This window comes from Plutella xylostella, chromosome Z (assembly GCF_932276165.1).
Source record: "Plutella xylostella chromosome Z, ilPluXylo3.1, whole genome shotgun sequence".
NCBI classification, from domain to species: Eukaryota; Metazoa; Arthropoda; class Insecta; order Lepidoptera; family Plutellidae; genus Plutella; species Plutella xylostella.
In genome coordinates, this window is record NC_064012.1 from 2,837,750 (window position 1) to 2,863,801 (window position 26,052).

The following is a 26,052-nucleotide window of genomic DNA, read 5'->3' on the forward strand; positions in this document are numbered from 1 at the left end:
GTCAGTAGTAATATTGTTAGTAATATTGTTAGTATATTTAACCTAATCATTAAATAAAACTCGGTGTAGGCTTTACATAATTTAAATGTATATCTAACATTATTATTATGATAGTGTCATGTCATTGCGCACTGTCGACTAGTCTACTCGACTAGACGTGACTTACTGCCATTTAAACAGTCGCACTGGGTCGTCGCGTCGGTCGCCAGTCGACTCAGCGACTCGACTCGTAGTCGCGGAGTCGCATCCCGCTTGTACGTAAAAGCGACCACAAGTGTCCTTCTAATACTGGTTATCGCCACTTACCAACAGGAGTACTTACCAAAAGGAGGCTTATCATAGGAGCATTCACACTGCGAGTTACTGTCGTAAGGTCACATATGTAGCTAAAAAAATCGACGCATGAACTAACAAAATTGTCACGCAATCATCACGCTTAGATAAAGCCGTTGTTTTGTTCGTTCGTTCCTTGATTTAGAGAGTGTCCTCTAGGCGTATACACTAATGTAATCTAATTCCTTAATCTAAAAAAAGATAAAAACAGCCGTTGCACATCCGAGCATTTGGAGGTGGGTTATATAAAAAAAATACGCTTGTTCTGCGTATATTTAACTAGAACTACATATAAAGCATAAACGTAGAGTCGTATACGTTATAATTATTTAAATGTAAATAATTGTCATTTTGATGATTAAATCAGAAAAATAGTGGTATTTTTATTTAATATTGTATCATAGCGTTAATTACTTACAACACGACAAATTTTATACAACAACATGATTATATTATGATAATATAACATAACATAAGAGCGGTGGTAGCTCAGTCGGGTAAGCGCCCGCTTCTCACGCCAGAGATGCGGGTTTGAATCCCGGCACTGACATGTACCAATGAGTTCTTTTCTGAATTTCAGTACAATGTATACCATCGCTCTTACGGTGAAGGAAAACATCGTGATGAAACCTGCATATCTAGATTTAGCACATCTAGAAAATGTGAACTCACCAACCCGCAGTGGACTAGCGTGGCGGGAAATGGTCCAAGCTTAGGAAGGCAGTTTAGACCTTGGGGATGTGCACAAAGGTTCCATTCGAGAGAGCCAGGTGCAGGTACTGACACCCCCACAGAGAATAGAATAGAACATAACATAACATGCACATTACTTACACACAATATAAACAGCAACACCTACCATAACCCAGCTTAAAATAAACAAACTTTATATGTATTATTTTATAGGTATTATTATTATTATTTATTTCAGATAAATCCATTGTGACTCTTCTACAACATATTGATGAATTTGTATCATCAGAAATAACAGATGTTGTCGATGAATTGTCGAAAACCGTACAAGACAAACAAATAACTGAGACTTTCGCCATTGCCAGAGAATTACGAGAGAAGATTGAGGCTTCTGAAATTATAAATGTATCTGAATTAAATGGTGAACTATCGGAAAGTTTGAAAGTAGCGCAAGCACAGCAAGAAGCATTAGCTCAACAACTCCAATCATCATTGGAGGTGCTCCAAGAGTATGCATTGAATAGTGCCGATGAAATTATATCATCGGTTTCTCTTGACTCTTTGAAAAAAGTATCAGATGCTGTGATACATCTTCAAGACGATTTGATATCAGCAAATATAGTTCAAATCAAACAAGAATTTATGCCTTTACAATCTTTGCCGGGTAAGCTGCTAGTGCGTTTTTTTTTGTTTACCAAAGTCTTAGCACAAGTTTTAGTGAAGTAATTAAAAATGGTATTTAGGTGCATGTTAATAAGAAGTGTGAAATGTACCTTATCTGTAATTTTATTTTTAGGTTTTATTATTAAACTGTATCATATTTTCAGATAAATCTGAGGATACGGCTTCAGTACAATCTGAAGGTGAAAATACCATTCAACGTCTAGACGGCTTACTTCAAGAAGTTAGTGATAAAATCGATTTATCATCTACAGACAAAAATTCTGAAACTACTGAGTCTTTGCGTGATTCTTTAGATGAAGTACAAACAGTAATTATTAAGTTACGTAGAGATTATGATGGTATTGAAAATGAATCACTAAACGAAACATTAGAAGATTTAGAATGTAGTGTAAGAAGTGTACAGTTACAAATTAATGAAGATAGTCCACCAGAATTACTAAAAGAAGCATGTGCTACTCTGCAACTTCTAGTCAACAACATTCATGAAACGCAGGAGGTACAATTTATTGAAACTCTCACTAAAGGAGTAAATAAGACTGATAAAATGCTTGAAAAGTGCTCAGATGAAACACAAGAAACTGTAGATTTATTGGAAACTGCAACAGTGTTAGACGTAAAAGACTCCAGTCAATTAGGTAATATAATATCAAACATAAACTTTTTGAGGGAGACTTTAAAATCTCTTCGACTTAGTTTCTTAGGAAATGCGGAATCATTGATAGAAAAAGGAATTGAGGTGAATTTGAATCTAGAACAAATTGAAGAGAAAGTTTTCTCATTGGAAAAAGATCTAGCTTCAGAGGAAAGCATCAAAACAGAAACCAAAGCAAGAATCAATTCTGCCATCCATGCCATTTTTGGAAGTATTTCTAACATGCGAAGTACAATATTAAGTATTCAAAAGCAATACATGTATGAAAATTATGGAAAACCCTCAGAAAATTTACATAAATCGGTAAAAATTGTATCAAATTTTGGAAAAACTGAAGATAATGTTGAGTTGAAAAGAAAATGGAAAAATCTTTCAGTTTCACTGCGAAACGTGATAATTCACTTTGAAGACATAAAGTTTTATGTAAATTTAGATAAGACTGCAAGGATACCAAGCGACTCTGGACTGACAAAATGTGTGCTGGATGAACTAAAATCAAATATTACTGAAGCAATTCGGCCTCTTACAAAATGTATTGAAGAAAATACTATTGAAAAAATAGACCACCTTATTCACTGTTTGGCCACTAATATTTTAAATATAGATTCTAGATCAACGTTAGAAGTAAAAGAAAAAATTCCAATATTCAAAAATATTGCATCTCAAATTTTAGATGTTACCGAAACCTTGCAAAATGAACTGCAATCACTCAAAGAAAAAGGTGTTCCTTTAGTTGAAAGTACAAATATATCGGAACTGGACAAAACAGATACAATTAATAATACTCAACAATCAAACAAAGAAAGCAATGCTAGTGTTGAAAACTTATCTAGTGATATGGTTAAGGCAGAAACTACTGATATAGATAAAGACACAGAAGACTTACTATGTATAAGCTCAGATACTAAAGATTTGACTGTGTTCGAAAAAGAAACAAAAACACCCTCTGATGCTACCCTGGGCCATTCTGAAAGCAAACTCATAAAAGCCGAAGAATCAATCACCAATGAAAAGGATGAAAATTATTTAAGCCAAGCCAATGATGAGAAAGAAGGTATAGAAGAAGTACCTCAAGTAGAAGATGTAATACAAAAAATAGAAAATCTTGAATCCGTTCCTTCAACTAGTAAAGTATTAGAGTCAGTTATCGATAGCAATATAAAAGAAATAACAAATGTGAATGATGAAAGCATTATGACAGATATTGAGACATCTTTATTGACAACAGAAGAACAATCAAATATTGGTGAAATAAAGAGTGATGAGATAGCTGATATAGAAAAAGTACCTCCAGCAGAAGTTACTATACAAAAATCTGAATCGGTTCCCTCAACTAGTAAAATATTAGAAACTGATATTGAAAGCGATATTAAAGAAATAACAAATGTTAAAGATGAAAACAATATGGCAGATCTTGAGACAACTTTAAATACTGGTGAAATAACGAATGATGAGATAGTAGGTATTGAAAAAGTATCTGAAGCAGAAGTTACTGAAGAAAAAATTGAAAAATCGGAACCTGTTCTCACAACGAGTCAAATATTAGAAACAGATATTGAAAGCGATATAAACGAAATAAAAAATGAAAAGGATGAAAAAAATATGGTAGATCTCAAGACATCTTTATTGACAATCGAAGAACAATCAAATATCGGTGACATAAAGAATGATGAGACAGCCGGTATGGAAAAGACATCTCAAGCAGAAGATGCTATGGTAAAGTTAGAAAAAACAGAATCGGTTCCCACAAGTAGTAAAATATTAGAGACAGATATTGAAATTGATTCAAAAGAATCAAATATTAATGTAAATCATGAAAACAACATGGCAGATCTTGAGACATCTTTATTGACAAGAGAAGATCAATCAAATATTGGTGAAGAAAAGAATGATTTAGAAAAATCTATAAATCTTGAGACATCTTTATTGACAAGAGAAGATCAATCAAATATTGGCGAAGAAAAGAATGATTTGGAAAAATCTATAAGTATTATAAAAGATGACAATGCTCCATCAGATAAACCAGTTGAAGTGCTACCGTCTACGAGTAAAATTACTGAGGTACCAGTGTCTGTAATAAAAAGTGATGTGTTGTCTATCGATCCAAAACTAACTGAATCTATAAATGAAGATTTAGAAAGTGAACCCCCCAAAAAAGAACAATCGGAATTAATTGAAGAAGAAAAACGTGAATGCCATACAGAGCAAGCTAATAAAGAACTTTCAGAACCAATCGAAATTGTACTTAATGAACATACCAATGTGGCATTAGCTGGTGATATAGTTCCATCATCAAGCCAATTATCAGAAGAAAATGTGAAATCTAGCAATATTGAAGAAGAACAACGTTTTGGAGTAATTGAATCTGAAACAAATGAAAGTATTTTGAGAACAGATGATAAGAAAGAAGAAATTGGGGAGGAAAGTATTAATGAAAACATTATAAAAACAGAAGCAGATGTAGTTGTAGAGCCAAACAGAGAGACAATGATATTAAAAACAGAAGAAAAGGAAGACGTACATGAAACCAAAATTGAGAAAAGTGAAAACGGTGATGCTATATCCATAACCTCTGAACCAGAAATCGACAATTTACCTGAAAAAGAAAAAATACCAATAATATTGGAAAAGGAATTAACTACACGTGATATGAAATGTATTGATGAAATTGAATCTATTCCATCTACAAGCAAAGATCATCAGAAAACTACACTTGAGGTTGCCGAAATAAAGGAAGAAAGTACAGAGTCCACAGAAAATGTTATAGTTCATGAACAAAATAAACTAGAATCATCACTCAATTTCACAGAAAATGCAGAAAAAGTACAAGAGTTAGGTTTAGGAAAGAATGAAGAAACAAAAACTGATGTTATTACAGAACATAAAAATGTATCTCCTTTAATGGACACTGGAAAAAAGATAGAATCCCAACTGACTTCGGAGGTATTATCAGGTACAGAAGAAATCACCCACTCAGAAGGTGAGGTTTTAATCGATAGAGAAGATAAAGTAATATCAGATGATGATACAGCAGTGGTAAAACAACAAATTTTACAATCGAAAGGCATTGAAAATGAAAGGAATACTGATAAAGTCCAAGAAGAAACTTCTCTACTTACGAATACAACTCAGCCCGATACCGTAACGATAGTCGACCTTGCAAGTGAAAAAGAAAATTACGGCACTTCTGTGACTCCTACTACAGAAGTAACCGCTAAAGAGAAAGAAAATGATGATACATTGCTTACACAAGTATCATCTAATATATCTGATTCTGACCAAGAAGCAAAATATTTTATGTTAGGTGATGAACATGAACTAGTTATTGAAAATGTAAGTGCATCTATAACAGAGGATGATAAAGGAAAATATACAGAAATGGTAACAGAATCACAGTTGGTCTTAGAACCTATAATAAATGAAGCGATTCCATCTGCTGGCACTGAAAATCAATTAGAAAAGAACATTCAATCAAGCGATAAACCTGCATTTAATGAGGATAAGCTAAAAACACAAGAAGATTTACATCTCTCTAGCACAACTGCTTCTGAAATAACCACTGAAAAGGGAACCCAAGTAGCAGAGAAAGATATAATTTTAACATTAGCAGACACTGTTTCTACCGAAAACGTTTCTATTTTCCCATCTATAAGTAAAAAGAGTGCAAAGAAACAAAAAGAATCAAGTTCAAGTGTAAAAGTAAAAAGTGCAGAGAGCGACTCGTCTAAAATAATAAGCACAAGTGAAGATAAACCAACCGATACTATTGAAAAAACAATTTCGAAGGAAGAAATTCAAATTGACATCGTAGAAGGAAAAGAAAACACAAGTAAACCTCTTGATGTCCTTGAAATAACTAACAAGATAAAAATGGAAACTCCATCGAACATGCTTCAGGCAAAGACAGAAGTTATAAGTACTACTGATGAATACATGGTACAAAAAACAGTTTCAGATATGAAAATATCTGATGGAAGTGTAAAAGAAGTTATCAACCCACAATTGGAGCAATGCGAATTAATGTCAGCAGTAGAAAAATCAACATTGAAATTTGAAAACATTGATAAGGAACCATGTACTAGTAAAATTCTAGAGGAAACAAGTCTTTCATGTACATATGTAGATGCGGTTTCTTCGGAAGTTGATATAAAAACCAATGATAATATGTTACAAGAAACGGAAAAAACACAAGCAGAATTAAAGCGTGATAAATCTGATCTCGTATTAGAAGAATCTGAAACAACTTCAACTGTTAGCGGCGATATTAATAAAGTATCGATGGAAGATATTGAAAAACCTAATGTTATTGAAAGTTTACCATCCACAACTAAATCTATAGTAAACGATAGTGTTCAACTCGATGCCGATCTTAATATACAAAATGATGTATCTGACAGCAACAAAAAGTCTGTAAAAGAATTAAAAAGTAAGAAAAAACGGAAAGATCCATTAGAGATATCTGATAGTGACAGTAAGTCGGCTAAGGAAAATGAACTTATTTATTCAAGTGATAAAAAGGAAGGAGAAGAACCAACAATTAAACGTGAAAGTATGGCAGGTGAAAAAGTTTTATCGACTGAAGAAAAAAATATTATTTCTGACTCAAAAATCACAGATGAAAAATGTCTTCAACAGGATATGACACAGCAACAAGAAAAAAAACTTCCACACACAGAAACAAAACGCATGGATGACGAACAGTCAAAACAGAATCGTGAAGAAATAATTGCACAGGATGAGAGAAAAGAAATGAAATCTTCGACGCCACAAGAAAAACTACATCAAAGCACAGGTGACCACCTTAACTCAAAACAGAAAAATGTAGAAAAAATTGCTCAGCATGAACTAAAAGAAGATGATGTTTTAGTGGGTCAAGAAAAGATATACCAAGATGGTAACCAAAAGGACTTGGAATTACGAAACATGGATGACGAAAAATATGAACAGGACAACAAAGGCGCAAAACCTGAACCAAAAGAAAATGATGTTTTAGTGGGTCAAGAAAAGATATTCCAAGATGGTAACAAAAAGGACTTGGAGTTACAAAATAAAGATGACGAAAATTATGAACAGGCCAACAAAGGCGCAAAAGCAGTATCAATGGATCAAAACGCTGATTTAACTCGTTTAGATGACGACCTAACATTAAAACAGGAAAACGAAAAAATAGAAAAAAGACTTAAAGAAATGGAAGAATTTGAAAAGAAACAAAAAGAGAGCAAATTACAGGAAAAAAAAGAAAAGGCCGCTAAAAAAGCTGCAAGAATAGAAGAATTACAAAGAAAAAAGAAAGAAGAGCTACAGAAAAAAGATGAAGCCCAACTTCAGGAACAAAAAGATTTAGAATTAAAACAAATTGCAGAACAAAAAGAACAATTACAAAAAGCAGCCGTTCTTGTAGACAAAGAAGAAGACGAGAAACAAACGAGTGTAATAAAAAAAGAGATTGTAAATAAAGAAAAACACGAAGAAGAGCTTAATGAAATAGAACAAAATCAAAATCTGAAATTAAGTTTAAATGAGAGTATAAAACATCAACCATTACAAAAAGAAGCAGAGCTATCACAGTTAGAAAATAAGACTCATAGTTTAGCATCTAAAAGTATAGAATCAACTGATAATCTGGACACAAAGATGACACATAAGTCAATAGAAAATACTTCTTCGGTACAGCCAAAAGATGTACAGAGCAAGATAGAAATAGAAAAAGATGAGGAAAGAACTAGTTCCAAAAAACGTGACGAAATCACAAAAGATAATAATCATCAAGATAATATTATTTTAAAATCAAGAAAAGAAATTCAGGATACGTCGATGACAGACCGAAAATCAAAGGAAGAATCAGAAATTACTTCCAAAGCAGTAGTTAAAAACGGGCACCAAGATACAAAGGGCAAAAAAATAGAGGAACAAATCAATAGAAATCTAGAAAAGTCTATGTCTAAAAAAGAAGTGATTCAGGAAAAGAAGCAGGTTCTTGAAAATCAAGTCAAACCGCGGTCTCAGGATCAAATGTATAAGAAACAAGCTACTTCTGACAACTATCACGATGACTCCGTTACAAAACAGAATGAATCTGAGTTTAGATTAGACTCCACTCATAATGGTGTGTACAGTAAACATTCTACGCATAGAACTGAGACTAGACATAGGACGGATAAAACATCCCATGATCAGTCTCACATAGAAAGTCATATTAAAACAGAACGCATTTCAGTCGATCAAAAACGCATCGCAAAAGATGAAATTTCACACACGAGTGGGCGCAGAAGACCTACAGATGAAAAAGAAAGGCCTAAGTTTGTAGATCATAGCCATAGGGACTATACAATGGAATTCGCCCGCCCTTCTGGCTATAGAGAGAGACTTACAGAGACGAGCTGCTTAGGGTCCGATACTACTGCTTTTGACCGTCGCAGTGCCGGTACACCAATATACAAAGTTACTAGCCTAGTCCAAGAAGCTCAATTGCGATCTTCGCTACCACCATCGCCAGTTTTTAGAAGAAGTGCCGAGCCATCAGAAGTAAAACCTGAAGTTCGGCATCGAACTAAAGCTGCTAGTGAAGCCAGAAGTATTCTTACGGAAAAACGATCAGGAACAAGAGATTCAAAACGAAAACCAGTGTTTTCCACACACCTAACAGACAGAACTGCTGTAGAAGGATCTCGCGTGAAACTTACTTGCAGCATCCTGTCTTCGTCCGATCCTAAGGTTACCTGGTTCCAAAATGGAGTTGTGATTACCAATAAATTGAAGTATAAAACTAAAATAACGGAGGGCTTAATAACCTTAGAAGTGCTCAATGCAGTACCGAGTGATTCCGCTGAATATTGTTGTACAGCAGAAAATGAAAATGGCTCTGTGAGCACGTCCGCCAATCTTAAAGTATATCCTAGTTTTGAGGCGTCTCCTATTCCTCCAACGTTTACTCGTTCGATTAGAGGTGAGTTTTTTTCAAATTATATTACACATTTGCTAACTTTGATCGCGTCGGATGTGATATAATTATATGACGTACGGCATAGACTTAGTATATACTGGCGTAGTATATACTAAGTCTATGGACGTACGGTATGGTACCACGATGTAGCGTCAGTGCTGTGTAATGACACAGAAAATATCTCGCCTCAGTTTCCTATGCTCCGTGGAAATAATGTGGAAAGATTGCCTAATCATAATCATGCCATGACTTTTCACAGATACGTATCATTTAGCGGAGAATGAGCTAGTTTTGGAATGCCGAATACGTGGACAGCCGCTTCCAACCATATCTTGGCTTAAAGATGACAAGAAAATTGAAAACAATGAACGCTACCAATCTTACTACTTAGCCGACGGTGTGTGTCGATTAGCAATTTGCTGCCCTACGACACAGGATAGTGGAAAATATACATGTAAAGCTGAAAATTCAGTGTGGTCTGACCAAATAACACATGTTGTTAATTTCACAGGTAAGTTCACTGAGTTAGTTGTTATGTAACACGTACCTACCTATTTCAATGTATTTTTTAGATTTGATTCTATTTTATGAACATTTTATCTAAAATTAATTATACTTTTATTATTTTTTAAAGGTAGAGAACGCCTTCTTAGTCCCAACATTACAACAGTGGAAAGATCTCGATTTAGTAGACAAGGAATGGAATTCCGGAGGCCGCACTTTGCTAACGTATTGAGCGACCACACCGTGTCTAAAGGTGGAACTATTGGCCTTCAAGTAGAAATCAGGGGAGATCCAAGCAAGGTTGAGTGGCTACGTGAGGGGCGTCCTGTTACAGAGCAATATCGAAATGCTAGTGCTTTCGTGGAACATGGACTTTACACATTAGCTTTGACTGATGTCACAGAAAAAGAGTCTGGAACGTATACGTGCAGGGCTTGGAGCAGTCATGGCACGGTAGATATGAACGCCGCAATCACGGTAGTCCAGCCGAGTGATATCGATGGTAAACCAGCCATCATTGCCGGCCGCCCAGAGAAAGACATTCTTATATCTGTCGGAGAGGATGTCAACATTTCATTCAGAGTGCAGGGTGAACCTAAACCAAAAGGTAATTATAATATTAATTAAAAAGATATAAGAAAAAAATTAAAACACATTTTTTTTAACATTATTTAACAAGTGATTACCTATAACGAATCTTGACAGATTTATAAAGTGTTAGGCTATACTTCCAAACATCTGCTAAATACTGTCTAAGTCTTTGTGGTAAGGTAAGGCCCTTAATGATTATTTTAATAAAATCATCTTCTTAATTTCTAGTTGTCTTCATGAAGGGTACTCGAGATATAACGAACAGTCAGCGAGTGTGCAAGATGACTTCTGATGACTATGTCAAGTTCACGTTGAAGAGGTCTGTGGTATCGGACGCCGGGACGTACTGTGTGCTGGCGAGGAACGCATACGGCTGCGACAGGGCTTTCGTCACCGTGGTTGTAAGTTGATCTGCAATTAATTGTCATCAGATTCATCAGCTCTTAAAAAGTATTTTTGGGATCGCTACAACTCTCAGGTTATCTTATTGAAAGCGTATCATTATTAAAATAAAGCACCACACCTTGTACTTAGGATATCGGCCATTAAATGTGTTTTTATGTGTTACTTAACTATTTTTATAAAATAATAATAATTAATAATGAATTAGTTATAGTACATTTTCTTATAATTTAAGGTAAGACAACGGGCCTCTTCTGACAATTTAATATCTGACTGGACGTATCCTCTGGATGAATCTTCCGTATCGTATTCAGATAAAGGATACAAATGTAAGTATGCGATCATGACCTCAATTTAGGTATATAACGACTTAAAGTGTACAATAACATATTATCTCATTAATATTTTTACTGTCCAACATGCCGAATCAGTAAATATTAAATAGATTGACATGCCATCGTTCAAAAATACAAATGCACTGGCACAGATTCGATCCGTTGCGTTGGCAGCGAGTCAAGCTTTAAGGCCATTGCCGTATTGATAATGACACTTGCATTTGTGCAGCGGTGCCGGATCGCATCCCGGGGGAGCCGACCGTGGTCGAGGGCGGAAACAACTGGCTGTCGCTCACCTGGCCCAAGCCTGACCCTCAAGAAGCGGCCCCGGTCCTAGCGTACAAAGTCGAGGGCTGGCTGCTCGGCAAGGAGGGCGGCGCGCGCTGGGCCGAGCTCGGCATCACTCCGCTCAACTCCTACGACGTTTTCAACCTCAAGCAAGGTGAAGAATACCACTTCCGTGTCACTCCGAAGAACAGGAACGGCTGGGGAGAACCCTCTCAGACGACCAACCCTATAGCCGTCGGCTTAGGCGGCGAACGACCGGAGTTCCCCGAAGCGCTTCCGGGACAACACAAAGTGTTAGTGGGTCAGAAAGCCGAGTTGGCTTGCAGTGTTATAGGGAAACCGACGCCGGAGATAGTTTGGATGAAGAACGGACATGAATTGGAGGAGGAAGCGGGAAGGGTGAAGACCTCGTTCAATGGACACAACTGCGTCCTGTCCATTCACGAAATCCGCCCGGATGATGATGGACACTACAGCTGTGAGGCCACTAACGAGCATGGTCGGGCCTCCACTTACGCGAGGGTCGCCGTCGTCACCGATAGAGTCATTTGGGAGGCGGATGTCAAGCTCAAGAGGTCAGTGTTGTGATTCATGATGTAGGATTACTTTTAAATAACTTTCATTAAATTCAATTATGATTTAAATCCGTAATTGTTATCACCATCAAACAGAGGATAAATCTCCAATGAGGATTCTTAATTTTGAATGTCCACCGACAGAGAGCGATCGTCGTCATCAGGCGACGGGGAGTACCCGCCTCAGTTCACGATGCGTCTTCGGGACAGGCGCGTGCAGGCCACGTACCCCGTGCGGCTCACCTGCCAGGTGGTCGGGAAGCCCCCCCCAGCCGTCACCTGGTTCAAGGATGGCGAGGAAGTGCCACGAGACGGTTAGTGTTCTTTTTTCAAATTTGTGTTTTGTTTTTTGCTGGTGACTTGGCGTGGCGGCGTTTTTGAATGTATTCTCCGACGCTGTAAAATGTTCACATACCTAAACTCGATTTTAGGTCTTTATTTTGAATTGGTAACAACAGGAATAAGTAGTATGAATACTGACGGAAAAACAAAAATATTTTTTCGAGGACATAGAACAATTTGCAATAACAGCGACGACATTTGTGTTTCTTAAGTGACTTTAACCAACAGCTGACCACTAAAAAAACTGCTGGTATAGGTTGGTATACATAATACAGTAGTTAGTTTAGTAAATAACTAAACACCACCTATCATATATATAAAAAAAATGTTTTACCTGAGGTCGCAAGAAAATATTAGACAGCCATTTGCCAAATTATGTTGTAACAAGCTGAATGCGAGTTGGATTTTATTGAGCGATGCCAATTATATCAATCACGTATTTACCTGTTGTTATCAATGCCATCTAAAGATTAAATATAAATAAGTATTTATGTCCCGCAACATTGAAACGTCTCTATACTTCATAAAATTATAAATAGTAAATTAGGTTTTCTTTAATGTTTTATTGGATTCAAATATTTAGTTTGCTTACACTTAAATCAACCTGGCATCTTCCTTATAGTATGTACGGTGGCCTGCGCCTAAAAGTATACAGGCGGAGTTTTTAAAATAGCCATCTCAAGCTCATATGCTGCTCAAGCACATCCACATAAACACCACTGCTACACTCATCACACACAGCTTGTCCCCGGATTTATAACTGATGTAGCTGGTCCCTTCATCATCAGGGATCGCTATTTTAAAACCTCCGCCTGTATCTGTATACTTTTAGGCGCAGGCCACCGTACATACTATAAGGAAGATGCCAGGTTGATTTAAGTGTAAGCAAACTAAATATTTGAATCCAATAAAACATTAAAGAAAACCTAATTTACTATTTATAATTTTATGAAGTATAGAGACGTTTCAATGTTGCGGGACATAAATACTTATTTATATTTAATCTTTGTACGGACAGTACGGTGGGTACCTAATCGAGTATTTACTATTTCCTTACCAATTTTTACCACAAAACAACAACACATTTTTTACATAATGACCATTATCGTCTTTATCATTATAATCATTATCATCCACAACTAAACACTCCCATCTGTCACCAGCCGTCCTCGTCCATTCAGACCCCAATTTATATTATGGTTTAAACCACTTTCTTACTCCGCTGGCTCAGCGACACGTTGTGGATCTTGGATTCGGACATTAAAGTGCGCCAATCTTCTCTAATCTGTGCAAAATCTGACCATTCGGACACTTCCGGCTCTTTCAATTCTTATACCACTTCGTCCTTAGCGGTATCTTGGTTTTAACCACACTCATGTTCTTCCAGGCCGCCACACCAGGTCGCAAGACGAGTTGTTCCACACCCTGGAGATTGAGAGGACCTGTCTGGAAGACGGGGGGGTGTACGAAGCAATGGCCAGGAACAGCCGGGGGGCCGTCAGCTGCCATTGCTCGCTGGTGGTAGACAAGGGCATCAGGGCTTACGTTGCACCGGAGTTCTGCTGTGGATTAGATCCCGCCTACAGGGCTCATGAGGGTATGTTTGTTTATTTATTTATTAGTAGGTAATTTTATTGCACAATTTAACAAGAGTAGAAACATGCTATTAGAAGGAATTAATGCTAAAAACATTATCTAACAATCTGTAGGAGGTTCAGGAGCAGAAAGTAGGGAAGTTGTAATTATTTCGTTATGTTCTCCAATACACAGTCTGCACTCTCCGTACAGTCAGCTACATAAGTAGCTATACACGTTTGTACCTTGTTAATCAGAAACCGCCTATCAATTCATTGAAAAATTTACGGTTCGCCAGTTTGACAAGGTCCAGAAGTGTATAGCTACTCATGCGCTGACCTTACGATACCGGTAGGTGGTAGCTGACCTTCTCACAATTCAGACAGCTTCTCAACAATGTCTCCCAACCAACAGGCGAGGAGCTGCGCGTGGCGGCGGTGGTGGAGGCGTACCCGTCGGTTGGCATCGTGTGGTACCGCGAGGGAGTCCGGCTGAGGCCCAGCCGCCGCGCGGTCATGACCCTCGACCGGGACGGCATGGTCGAACTGGCTATAGGTAACCTTTTTTTTAAATAAGGAGCAGTTGTTGAAACTGATTTTAAAATTAATCTTTTCGCTGTGAAAACCATTAAAGGCAAGTACGGCATTATCAAAATAATATTATGGATCGAAATAATTTTGCGAACTTGTTAGTCTTAAGTAAGTAATAAGTAGTAGTTGCGTGTCCGTTTGTATAGAAAACACAAATCGCGTCTAGTTACGGTGTGCGTTTGTTTATACAATTACTGCGATCATATTTTTTTATTCATTATCACATCATCATCACATCCATCACGTCCCCACTGCTGGGGCACGGGTCTCCTTCCAATGAAAGAAAAGTTTTATGCCTGTCTACGCCGTGACGTAGACGCTGCTAGCCGGTTCGGTGGCCGCCCCTCCGGCCCCTCACCTCAAGCCTCACCCAACATCAGACCTCCAATCATCGCGCTATACCATTATATTCAATATACCGATCAAACCATAAATCAATCTACTTATTTCTCATGTCCCTAATCTCCTGGACAATGCCTAATCCACCACACTAGCCTAGTGGTGGTCAATTTTTCAATTATTTTTTTTTCCCACAGCATGCATCACGCCTAAGGACGCGGGGGTGTACTCTTGCACTGCGTCCAACGAAGTGGGCACAGCCACGACGTCCACACGGGTCGAGGTCATCGCCGACGGCTCAGTCAGAGAGGAGAAGGTCACCCCGCCCGCCCTCATCAGTCCCGACGTACCGTGAGTTTGGACCCATACTTTCTGAGATTTCTACCTTCGGGAAATCAATATTTAGCATGCTTTAAAAAATGTACGTTCAGCGAATGTTAAATGTCTGGGATTGTTATTTTACGCAACTTTATGGTCCAGAGGCCCATTATTGCACTCACGGGCAATGAAAAAGTTCCATTCACAAAATACCGACACCAAACGACCCCATTTTTTTCAACCATCTGGGGGCGGCCAAAAAGCGGCACGGCCGTACCATCCTTTTCTCGAAGCAATTCAGGTCATTTTCGACCCCCTGTAACTTCGTTGTGGATAAAACTAGAAGACTGAATTTTCAATAACCATGCAGGCATTGTAAAGACACGGTATATTTTAAATTTCATTCAATTTGAACCAGTAGTTTAAGTATTATAACGGGTCAAAGTTTCTTAATTTTGTCACTCACTCACAATATTTAGGGTCTGTTCCACAATGTCTGGTTAGTGGCTACCTGACGGATAAAATACATGCTGTCACTTTCTGTTATTATTTTTTAGACAGTGACAGCATGTATTTTATCCGACAGGTAGCGACTAACCAGACATTGTGGAACAGGGGCTTAATGTTTTATATAAATATATTGACTAAATAATTTAATTAACACGTGTTTCCATGCGATGGCCAAGTCAATATATTTATATAAAACATTAAATATTTTTAAGATTGAGATGCGTGCGTGGATAAGACTTGGTATTACATGGATCTCACAACTTTTTACCGTAGAACAACTGAGTTACGAGACTTGGTTTTTTTGACAAGTATTGTTTTTGATGGGATTTAATTTAAAATTTAAACAAAATATTACCGTTTTTAGTTGGTAATATCCTGATGCTCTGTTAAAATGTACTTCAATGTTGCAGAAGGCGTCATTAAGCTAGCCTTTTCCGTTAAGGAGTAATTTGATGCTTTCCACAGTGGAACGTTTTCATTGCCCGTGAGTGTACCTACCAAATGCTACACTGTAGGCAGATGGGTCAATCTAGATTACGAAAAAAAAACGAAGTTTCCGAGCGTAGGTGCGCTAGTCACGAAACTGTCGTTCGTTCGATTTTTGTCCAGCTAGACTACCCGTTTCCACTAATATGGTTCCACAACTAAACTATAAAAAGTCGGTGCAGCAAGTACCTCTGGCTACTGCATAACGAAAATCAGTAGTATTAAATTAATGTTTTAGTTATTTCAGTCCAGTAGTTTAGTTCCGCCTACCCACCAAATTTAAATTTCAGAAATTTTACAAAGCGTCATTACGTTTGGTCCTTATTCTATTATATATTGTAGGTATTCCACGGAGCCCATGTTCATAAGGAAACCTCGGTCCAGCGAGGCTCGCGAGGGGGACACCGTCATCATCGGCTGCGAGGTCATCGGCGACCCCAAGCCCGACGTGTACTGGCTCAGGGACTTCTTGAAGGTAACATTTAAAAACCCTTGTTACACCTACCGAGTAGAATGGCGAGACAGTATTCTGGAACAATGAACGGTTAGCTATTGACCGAGTGCTCGACGAGGATACTGTCCCAGCCACTTGGTACGTGTATGACTGACAATCAGTGAACAACTTTTTGTAGGAGGAAAATATAGCGTAGTACCTAGTACCTACTTACTGATTGTAATAGCGCACACGTCCTATAAATAGTTAATACGAAATTGTAGAGGTATGTATCAGATGTATCAGAATACCTAATTGGTCCGATTATCTGTCCTAAAAACAAAGGTCGTTTAAGAGAAACTAACGTTTTAAAAATGAACTTATAGAATCTTTAATAATAATGTATGAGGAGGAACCTTAAAAAAATTAGCATAATAATATGTATTATATTTGAAGATGCTCCGAGTATTCTAAAGGTTGCACATTGAATAGCCAGACCATCTGACCTTTTCTCACAAGGGTACCCACTCCTTTTCTGTTGTATTTATAGTTCTTCATCCCCCCCAACCCCCCCTGCCAGGTATCATGCTTCTCCCGGCACGTGTAAAATATTAATTTAAATCAATACTGAAATTTAATCTTCAAAAGAAAAAAGCACTGTAGGTACAGATGGCCACAGGTGCGTCGCGTCTGTACGCTACCTTATTTTGCTCTCAATCCAACTGTGATATTTACCTATGTAATTTTTCATACTGCATGTGAATACGAGGTTAAATTTTCTCAGTGATTTACCACTGGAACATTCATCAACATTACAATTTGGTCTACCCTTTGCCACCTGATCAATATATTTGTGCAAAGAATGAAATAAATAAATGCTTCCTTTTCCCACAGCCGGACTACTACCGCGACGCGATACACTTCAAGCGAGTGGGAGACGGGCCTGAATACCGTCTGGAAATCCCCCATGCGAAGCTGGACTACACGGGGGCCTACTCCGTAGTCGCGACCAACGTCCACGGTGAAGCTAAGGCGATTATATCGCTGCAGATCCTAGCCAAAGATCCGGATTGCGCAGACGATGCGCATAGCGTCAGATATGGGTAAGTGCTTGTTGATTGGTTGAATATAATTAGAGTTAAAATGCAAGTAGCTTGCAAGTTCATGATTATAGTCTATAGCAGTCCATTGTTGGACATTGGCCTGTCCCAAAGCACGCATCTGGATGTGATCTATAGCTTTCCGCATCCAATATAATAGCTTTCCGCAACCACCATCTAGGCGTAAAACGTTCTAACACTACGTTTGTCTAGCCGAGATCTCCACTCCCTGCAAGAAGTTAGCGACAGGGGAGAAACTTTCGTTACAAACAGAACCAAGTAAATAAATGCGATAAATAAATTGCAACTTAAACTTATCACTGATGTTACCTGTCAGAGACATAAACCCCCTTTTAACGTAGAGCAAGCAAGATAGGAAACCATATAAAAACACTGCATTATAAAGGAGAGCCTTGAAAATGTTTCATGGCCATCCTTCCGGCAGCATCTTTATTTACTTTTTCATTTAAAAGAACTAGCATTTTTCCGTGAGCTTTACTTTGCTTATTTAAACGTTAGTGAATAAAATCAAACCAAGCAAGTACGAGTATTTACAAGGTTTCTACATTTGAAACAAAGCTACAAAGACTCAGGGAGTCAATCTGACCCACTTTCGGTCTACGAATTTTGGAAAAACGAAAAAAAATGCCATTCTATACCTATGTATAATTATATATCATGTGACTTTTTAATATGGAGACGTAATATTTTTAGTATTTTTATGGCACTATTGTTTAAAAATATAAATCAAAATAAGTACTACTAATTCATACATTTTCACAGACATGCATTTCTTATTTTGAAAAGACGGAAGAGGAGCTTTTTGCCTCCTTTCTTCTCCAAAGACAAAGGGTTCATCGTAAAATTTTATACAATTTATTTTATACGATGAATAAAAGCATTAGACTTTGACTTTATTATTTATAATAAGTATTAGTTATAATACGAGTAAGTACTTATTAGGGCGGATTTATCAATGGTCACATAAGTGTTATATCTGAAGAATAAAATTGTTGCTGTCACTGTCTAATACAAACATTCAGATGTGACATCAACAATTTTATTCTTCAGATAACACTTATTTGACTGTTGAAAAATCAGCCAAGGTCTAAATTTATTATGATTATATTTTGTATTTGTCTTTTTTCTTTCTTTCCACTAATACATACATTTGTTGCAGGCGTATGGATGTGATCCCTCAGATCAAGCGCGAGCTCCAGGACCTGCTGTGCTGCGACGGGGACACGGTCGAGTTCGAGTGCCAGTTCGATGGCCAGCCCGAGCCTGAGATCAAGTGGTACCGGTACAGTGAGGTTCGTATTACCTACCTTTTTGTCTATAAGCGTCCACCTTATATGGTATCTTACTGTTGTGCGGCGTGTTTATTAGAAACTTTTAATTTTTTTTCAGTAAGTGCCTAATATATATAAAAAATAAATTTTGAATAATTTATGATAAATACATGAAATTTACCCGACCCTATTGGTTTACATTTACATTCAAAACTCCACGTTTTATGACCATTATATCCCATTCCACGGGGAAAGACAATAAAAACAAAAACTACCCCTATTCGAATGTAATAATGGTTCTGTCTGTCCCCGTGGAATGCGATACAGGTATGAATACATCTATTTTTAAATAATTTGGCCATGCATTCTATCCAGCCAGCATTATGTTTAAAGTCGACGGATCAATCAATCTGGTCATCACCGTCAAACTTTAAATTTGGAATACGAGATCACACAGCCAGTAAAGTGTAGTAACATTCGAAATCCCATACATATTTGACGACTGCAGAGGAAAACCAACTTTACTTACTAGACATAAGGAAACGTCAAAAATAGAATTACATAGGGAAAGCTCTATAGGGGCAAAGAATTTTAAAATTTTCCTTTATTTTTTAATTATTTTTTATTTTGGCATGTATTCTATTCAACCAGCATTATATTTCCAGCTGATCCGTGACTCGGACATGCACTGCCAGTACTTCGACGGCAGCACGGCTCGTCTGCGCATCAGGAACGTCACTCCTGATGATGAGGGCATGTACACCTGCAACGCGTCCAACAACCTCGGGAGCACCAACAGCACCGCATGCCTCGTGGTCTATCGTAAGTAAAAAAAAAGTGAAAGAAAAAGCTCTATTCTGTATTCTATACCTGCACCTGGCCCTCTCGAATGGAACCTTGTGCATATCCTCAAGAACTATTAACTGCCTTCCTAAGCTTGGACCATTTCCCACCACGCTCGAAATCGGAAATGGAAAAAAAAAGTTCCTTTCCGATGTAATTTTGTCTTGGGGAAAGAAGTTAAATTAATGGGAGCATGTTATTTACACCCTGTATTCATGTTATTACAATTCCTATACGATATAAAAAACGACATACGATATCCATAATAACTTACGTTTAGAGCTCTGAAGAATAATAGTAGATAGGTATTGATTATTGTTGCCTGGCAACACTTAGAGTTAGAGCATCTGCGCAGGTCAGCCGGCACCGCGCATGCCCTAGGCTCCCCAGCGTCCCTGTAATCTAGGCTTCACAGATTAGACAGTCGTCCCGGGCATCTCGCTCAATCGATTGCGTCTGCCGCTATTCGGAAAAACCTTCAGTTTATTTATTTACCTCTATTGTTCATGAGCGTTCGGGCCGAGAAAATAATACGTTAGGTACTTATAAATTTTGTTGTGTTAAAACCAGTTAGTGAAGGTTTAAAATCTAACGCAGTGCGAGGAAAGCTTTGTTCAACAGGTGATCATATAAACATTCACATCAATATGGATAACAATAAACAAACTCAAAAAAGGGAGAATACGCCAAACCTAAGTGACGAGGAATACGACATGGAAAATGAGTTTTCAGAACAAGAGAAACTTGAGATTGCTGCTCTTGTAGAAGAGCAAAGCAGCTGCCACGATCAACCACAACCTTACGATTTAGGAGAGGCGTCCAACATTGCAGCAGATGAACAAAATTCATCCTCATCGGATGAACATAGGCTGGTCATTGACGAAGACCCTCCATTGAACGAAGATATTATAGATCTCGAAGACTATGATGATGATGAGGAAGTAGCTGGCAACATTATACTGGGTCCAGTAATGCTGGAGCCTCAATTGTTGGACATGATAGTTGACCCTGTTGAAGGATATATGCCTGAAAATGATTTGTTGCAAGAAAATGCGGAGGTAGAGAATGCTCTAGTGGCTGAAAGGGAGTTACGCCAGTTCATACGCCACAACGTCACCGTGCAACAAGCTCGCGACTTTGTCGCTTGGTTCACCTCGAATGGGAGCCGTGGGCTGGAATTCACGGGGAGACTCCAAAATTGCTTGGATATATTTAATAATGATACCGATGATGTTTAAACCTAATGAAAGCTACAAAACCTACGCACGTAATTAAATAAGTTAGCTTAATATTAACAATTAAAACTAAGTTTAAAATATATTTAAAAAAAAACATTTTAAATCGACAAAAAAGTGCTAAATTTAATTATTATTTAGGAAGTAATTAATCAGTAGAACGCCAACGAAGGGTTGCCTCCTTAGTTTCGCTCAGGGGTGGATAAGGCCTTATAAATGGCATTTCTAGAGATTTGATTCGGCGCCGTATTTCTGACATGCGCCCTATAAGGACCTCCCTTTTTCCGGCCATATATTTCGACGTGGGAAGTAAAATCATTATGTAAACTGAGCTCGGGGGTGGTAGAATTAATTACTACAAGATGCGCAGAAAACACCGCGCATAGTCACTGAAGAGAAACAAACTTGTGTACCTGGAAACTAAATAAAGAACAGACATGCGCTCTTAAATTAGTGAATTATTGACGTGGAATCGACGGCGGCGGTCGCGGCCGCCATCTCAAGAATCGAACCAACTTGTAGTACTTAATGAGATGCAAGATACGACGGACTCAAACTGCTGTATGCTGCTAAGTAAATAATAATAACAACTTGTGGAAGACATGGATTTCCTTGCAACCTCCAAGCGGACGATCACGTTTGTATTTAAGCTCTTATTTGCTTTATATGTGCTTGATATTCTTATTTATTGAAATATATATTATATACGTACGAAAAATAATTTATGAATGCTTTATTTTCTTTCGTTCAAGCATTAGGAGGAAAAATTAAACATTATGGTGTACTACGTTAATATACTCATACATTAGTATACTTACTGCAGAATTTGATACGCCCTTTTCTTTAAGTGTACCAAAAAAGTAACAGCCATAAAACAACTAAACCAACATCGCAGTAACAACAATAAATTACAGATTGAATCAAAATTTTCTTTCGGTGATCAGGTGGCAGTATCAGTTGTTATAGTGCTCCGCTAGCCGGTCTCCTAAATGCACCCTTTGTGTCCCGGATGCGGGGTGGGGCGGGGCGGGGTTCGCCCGGGCGAAGCCAAATATAGCCAGCAGCTGTAGAAAAAAACAGTGGGCACGTTTAACCTGTTGCTGAAATTCCATCGCACTTCGCCGACCCTCCCCCCGGCCGGCCCTAAGATTCACACTTCAGAGGCCGTAAAACGCGCATGCCTGCTGCGGCTCAAGGCATCATTAGGAGTCACTGTACGGCCAATAGAAAGGCGCTGTTGCTAGGGGCGAGTACTTACTGTTGGAGGCCAAACCCCTTAAATCACTTACTTGGGTCTTCAGGGGTTTGGTAGTCGGTTGTGGCTGGTTTCTTTAAGTAAGATGATAAGTAATGTAGGTTACAGTATCTTGGTGGTTTATAGTAATTCTGTAGCATTCGTTATTAAGTGCAGCAGTGGATTTTTTTGCGTGATGATGCTAAGTTGTACAATGCGTATAGTTTTTATTTTATGTATCTGACGTAGAAACAAAATCCAAACTTTAGGTTAGGTAATATGTTATAATTTATATTTACCCAAATACACTAAACGCATCTTTGAACTTTACAGCTCCTGGTGAACCAAATATGATGAGTTTGCGATTGCAAAGGCCAGCAAACCTCTCCGCCGTATCAACGCCTAGATCCACTCCAAGGCAGACACCATCGCGATCAGAATCCATGACCCCCATACGAGGTTAGTCTCTGAATTGTGTATTACTTGTCTTATAAATTATAGGCACCGAATAAAAACATTATAATTATAACACCGGCAGATTCGTAAAGCAGTTTTTTCTTCTAATTACTTCCAGTGTTGGGACCTCAACCCACTCACAGCCAAGTCATGCCAATGCCACCCAAGTTCATCACGGTCCTCAACAACAAGCTGGTGACGGAAGGGCAAGACGTCGAGTTCCACTGCACCGTGTGGGGACACCCGGCCCCCTGGGTGTCCTGGGACAAAGACGGCAGTAAACTCTCAAACTCGTTCAGAATCAGATTGAAGGAGAAAAACGATGTAAAGATACTTCAAATCGACAACGCGGTGCCAGAGGATGCCGGCATGTACCGGATCACTATAGAGAACGAGCACGGCATGCTCCAGTCTTATGCTCGGCTTGACGTGATGACAACCACAGGCAAATACATCGTAGGCGTCAACAGAACCTCTGCCGCAAGCAGCTCCAAAATGACAACCAAGAAATCAACAGTCAGACAAACCGATTTCTCCAAGTGGACATCAGGCCAAAAGAACTACAGCCATTCCGGTCCAACCGACGAAACAGAAAATGTTGACGGTGCATTGGATCTATCTATGCCGACGTCAGAGAGAAACAATACCGAGAATACTTTTGTAGAGCATAGCAAGTCAAAATGTGTGAACCAACATTTGGTATGTCCCCCGTATTGTCCTCCTAACGTACCGTCAAGTAGAAACCCGAGCTCATGTTTGCCACAGGAGAGCCAACTTGCGGCAGCAGTGATGGGGATTCAGGGGCCAGTAGTTACAGTTGAGACACAGACCTCCTTTAAGGTACCAAATCCGGTGAAGCAAATGCCGAAATGGCCGCGCATGCGCGTGGTGAAGCTGCCACACAAGTCCATCCAACAGGACCAGATGGCCACTCGTCTGAAGCCAAAACTTCCACATCAGAAAATGCAACGACAGGTAATTTTTTATTTAGTACACTTACGAGCAATGAATAATTTAGTTCCACTGACATAATATGGAACGTAAATTTATGGTAGCTATTTTTATATGACAAAATTTTACTGTCTTTTGTCACAAAAAAAAAACATTTACAGGGTGTTGCAAAACTGTAATGTTAAGTCAAAACGAGGGGTGATTCAAAGGCTCATTATTATACCTAACTTAAACAGTTTCCTTATTTATGCGCAAATTTATCCTTCTTTCGCAGATCACCGAAGCGAATAAATTAGAAGTAGAACAAGTCACAATGTATGGTTCTAATGGGAATTGGGCTTCGAATTCTATTAATATGTGGGACGTTCTACAGAAATTAAGTAAGTATAAATGTTAGTACAGTCAGCTATTTGTAATATATACTTTTGTAACTCACAAACCAAAAGGTGCTAAAGTGTATAACTAATAATAAAGTTGACAGTACCAAATACTGTTATTATTAAGCTGTGCGTAGACCGTAGAGTAAATCCCTGGTAGATTAAGCCCCTGTTCCACAATGTCTGGTTAGTCGCTACCTGTCGGATAAAATACATGCTGTCACTGTCTAAAAAATAATAACAGAAAGTGACAGCATGTATTTTATCCGTCAGGTAGCCACTAACCAGACATTGTGGAACAGACCCTGAGACACATTTTTTCTTCTTTTGACTGGGTGTAAAAATTAGTATGTTTTGTATCATTAAAACATCATTCTCAAGTTTTATTCCTGCATACTGTGTGTATTGCTATATTCAGACAGCGTTAACTTTGCAAGTGGTAAATTACTTATCCTTATCCCTAACTTAGTGAAGTCGAAAGTGTCAGAAATTTCAAATAATAAATGTTGTCCTAATAAATTTTAAACTTGATTAGGTATATTGCAAAGTCAGCGTTCCCAGTGACCCCAAGTTAAAGCGAAGCCGTTATTGTTTTGAGCTCCAAGTTTTTATTTTGGATAAACCATGCATTTAGGGTCACTTGCACCATAATTTTAAATCTAACTTTAGTGCCTAATCTCGATTTAAGAAACGTCAATCCATATAGGTATAATGTTAATTTATTGCTTAAATCGAGATTTAATACTAAATTCCTTAGATCCTAATACCCTTAGGATAACTTTTACCAAACGCTAAACGTTTTAAAATGAATTTTTGCACTAACTGACTGCACTAAGAGACGTGATAGATGAGACTAAATAAGTGTAACGTTTGGTAAAATTTCACCTTTTCTAATCCATATTGTCTGGGAGGCGATTTTTACTAACTCGAAGTCATCTTGACATCAATGTGCCTGCTTCAAGATAGGTAGGTACTGGTTATCGCCATAATCTCTTGGCAAACAGGTTGGAGATAAACTTTAAATAAGATTTGTTTTTCACGTTATACTAAATATGTTAAAAATTGCCTCTCAGATCCCGTATGTCCCCCGTAGATCCCCGTCTGCAATAGAATGATTGATGTGTTTTTTTATTTTATTGTATTACATGTTTTGTTTTTAAGTACGTATCTGAAATGATATTTTATTTCACAGATTATATTGGATAGAGCTGAAGCTGAGCGCATAGTGTTGGAGCCCCTTGCTGAGCGTATTATATAGGAGCCCCTTCATATAACCTTACTTGCATTTTAATTTTCGTTGGTTTGTAGTATAATTTATAATAATTATTAATTGCTTAAGATATAGTTTTTTTTTGTTAAATTTGCTTCATGTTAAGTTTTGTTTTTTTTTTGTTTAGAAAAAGTTTTTTTTTTAACTTTAACTTGTTTAATACCAAAGGCAAATCCTAGATAGAACGTCCCATGATTATTATTATAGCCTCTGGGTTCTGTTGTATAATAAACGAAAGTAATATTTTTTTTGTTTTTTATTTATTTCTTTTTAGCTTGTTTTTTATTTCTAACTTAACCTTAGCTAAGTTATAACAATGTGCGAAATTATAATGTTATTATGAATAATATTTTAATAAGAAGTAGCTTATAACATAAAATGTAATGAATGATTGTCAATTTCTTTTATATCGAAGTGAACGCGCGTTTATAAGTCATTAAGTATAGGATATAAGGTAAGTATATATTATTATATATTGTTAGAATAAACAGAAATGAAAAAAAAACTAATATATCTACTACTTATAATAATATGACTTTGTCAAGATAGTTTTAGTCTAGAAATAACTACATAGGAATAAGATATTAAATGGTTAATTAAAAGTAAAAAAAAACATTATTAAAATATAAAAAAAAACAAAAAATAATAAAAAAACAAAAAAAAACATTTAGATACTAATATGACTTTGTCAACATAGTTCT

At 37.6% G+C, this 26,052-nt stretch overlaps 1 protein-coding gene across 1 annotated transcript in view; it reads left to right on the forward strand.

Annotated features, from left to right (window-relative positions):
• The window catches only part of LOC105384869 (titin), a 108,304-nt gene extending 82,707 nt beyond the window's left edge, over positions 1–25,597 (forward strand). Inside the window, exons 14-32 of the mRNA XM_048632595.1 lie at positions 1,265–1,690; positions 1,854–9,308; positions 9,565–9,816; positions 9,940–10,416; positions 10,629–10,801; positions 11,038–11,131; positions 11,367–12,000; positions 12,145–12,314; positions 13,730–13,939; positions 14,332–14,472; positions 15,044–15,197; positions 16,503–16,635; positions 17,488–17,696; positions 18,874–19,006; positions 19,651–19,807; positions 22,631–22,756; positions 22,872–23,728; positions 23,979–24,084; positions 25,274–25,597. Coding sequence (XP_048488552.1) covers positions 1,265–1,690; positions 1,854–9,308; positions 9,565–9,816; positions 9,940–10,416; positions 10,629–10,801; positions 11,038–11,131; positions 11,367–12,000; positions 12,145–12,314; positions 13,730–13,939; positions 14,332–14,472; positions 15,044–15,197; positions 16,503–16,635; positions 17,488–17,696; positions 18,874–19,006; positions 19,651–19,807; positions 22,631–22,756; positions 22,872–23,728; positions 23,979–24,084; positions 25,274–25,287 — 11,921 coding nt within the window. The 3' untranslated portion in view covers positions 25,288–25,597. The remainder of the gene's footprint in view (positions 1–1,264; positions 1,691–1,853; positions 9,309–9,564; positions 9,817–9,939; positions 10,417–10,628; positions 10,802–11,037; positions 11,132–11,366; positions 12,001–12,144; positions 12,315–13,729; positions 13,940–14,331; positions 14,473–15,043; positions 15,198–16,502; positions 16,636–17,487; positions 17,697–18,873; positions 19,007–19,650; positions 19,808–22,630; positions 22,757–22,871; positions 23,729–23,978; positions 24,085–25,273) is intronic.
• Positions 25,598–26,052: the final 455 nt, after the last annotated feature.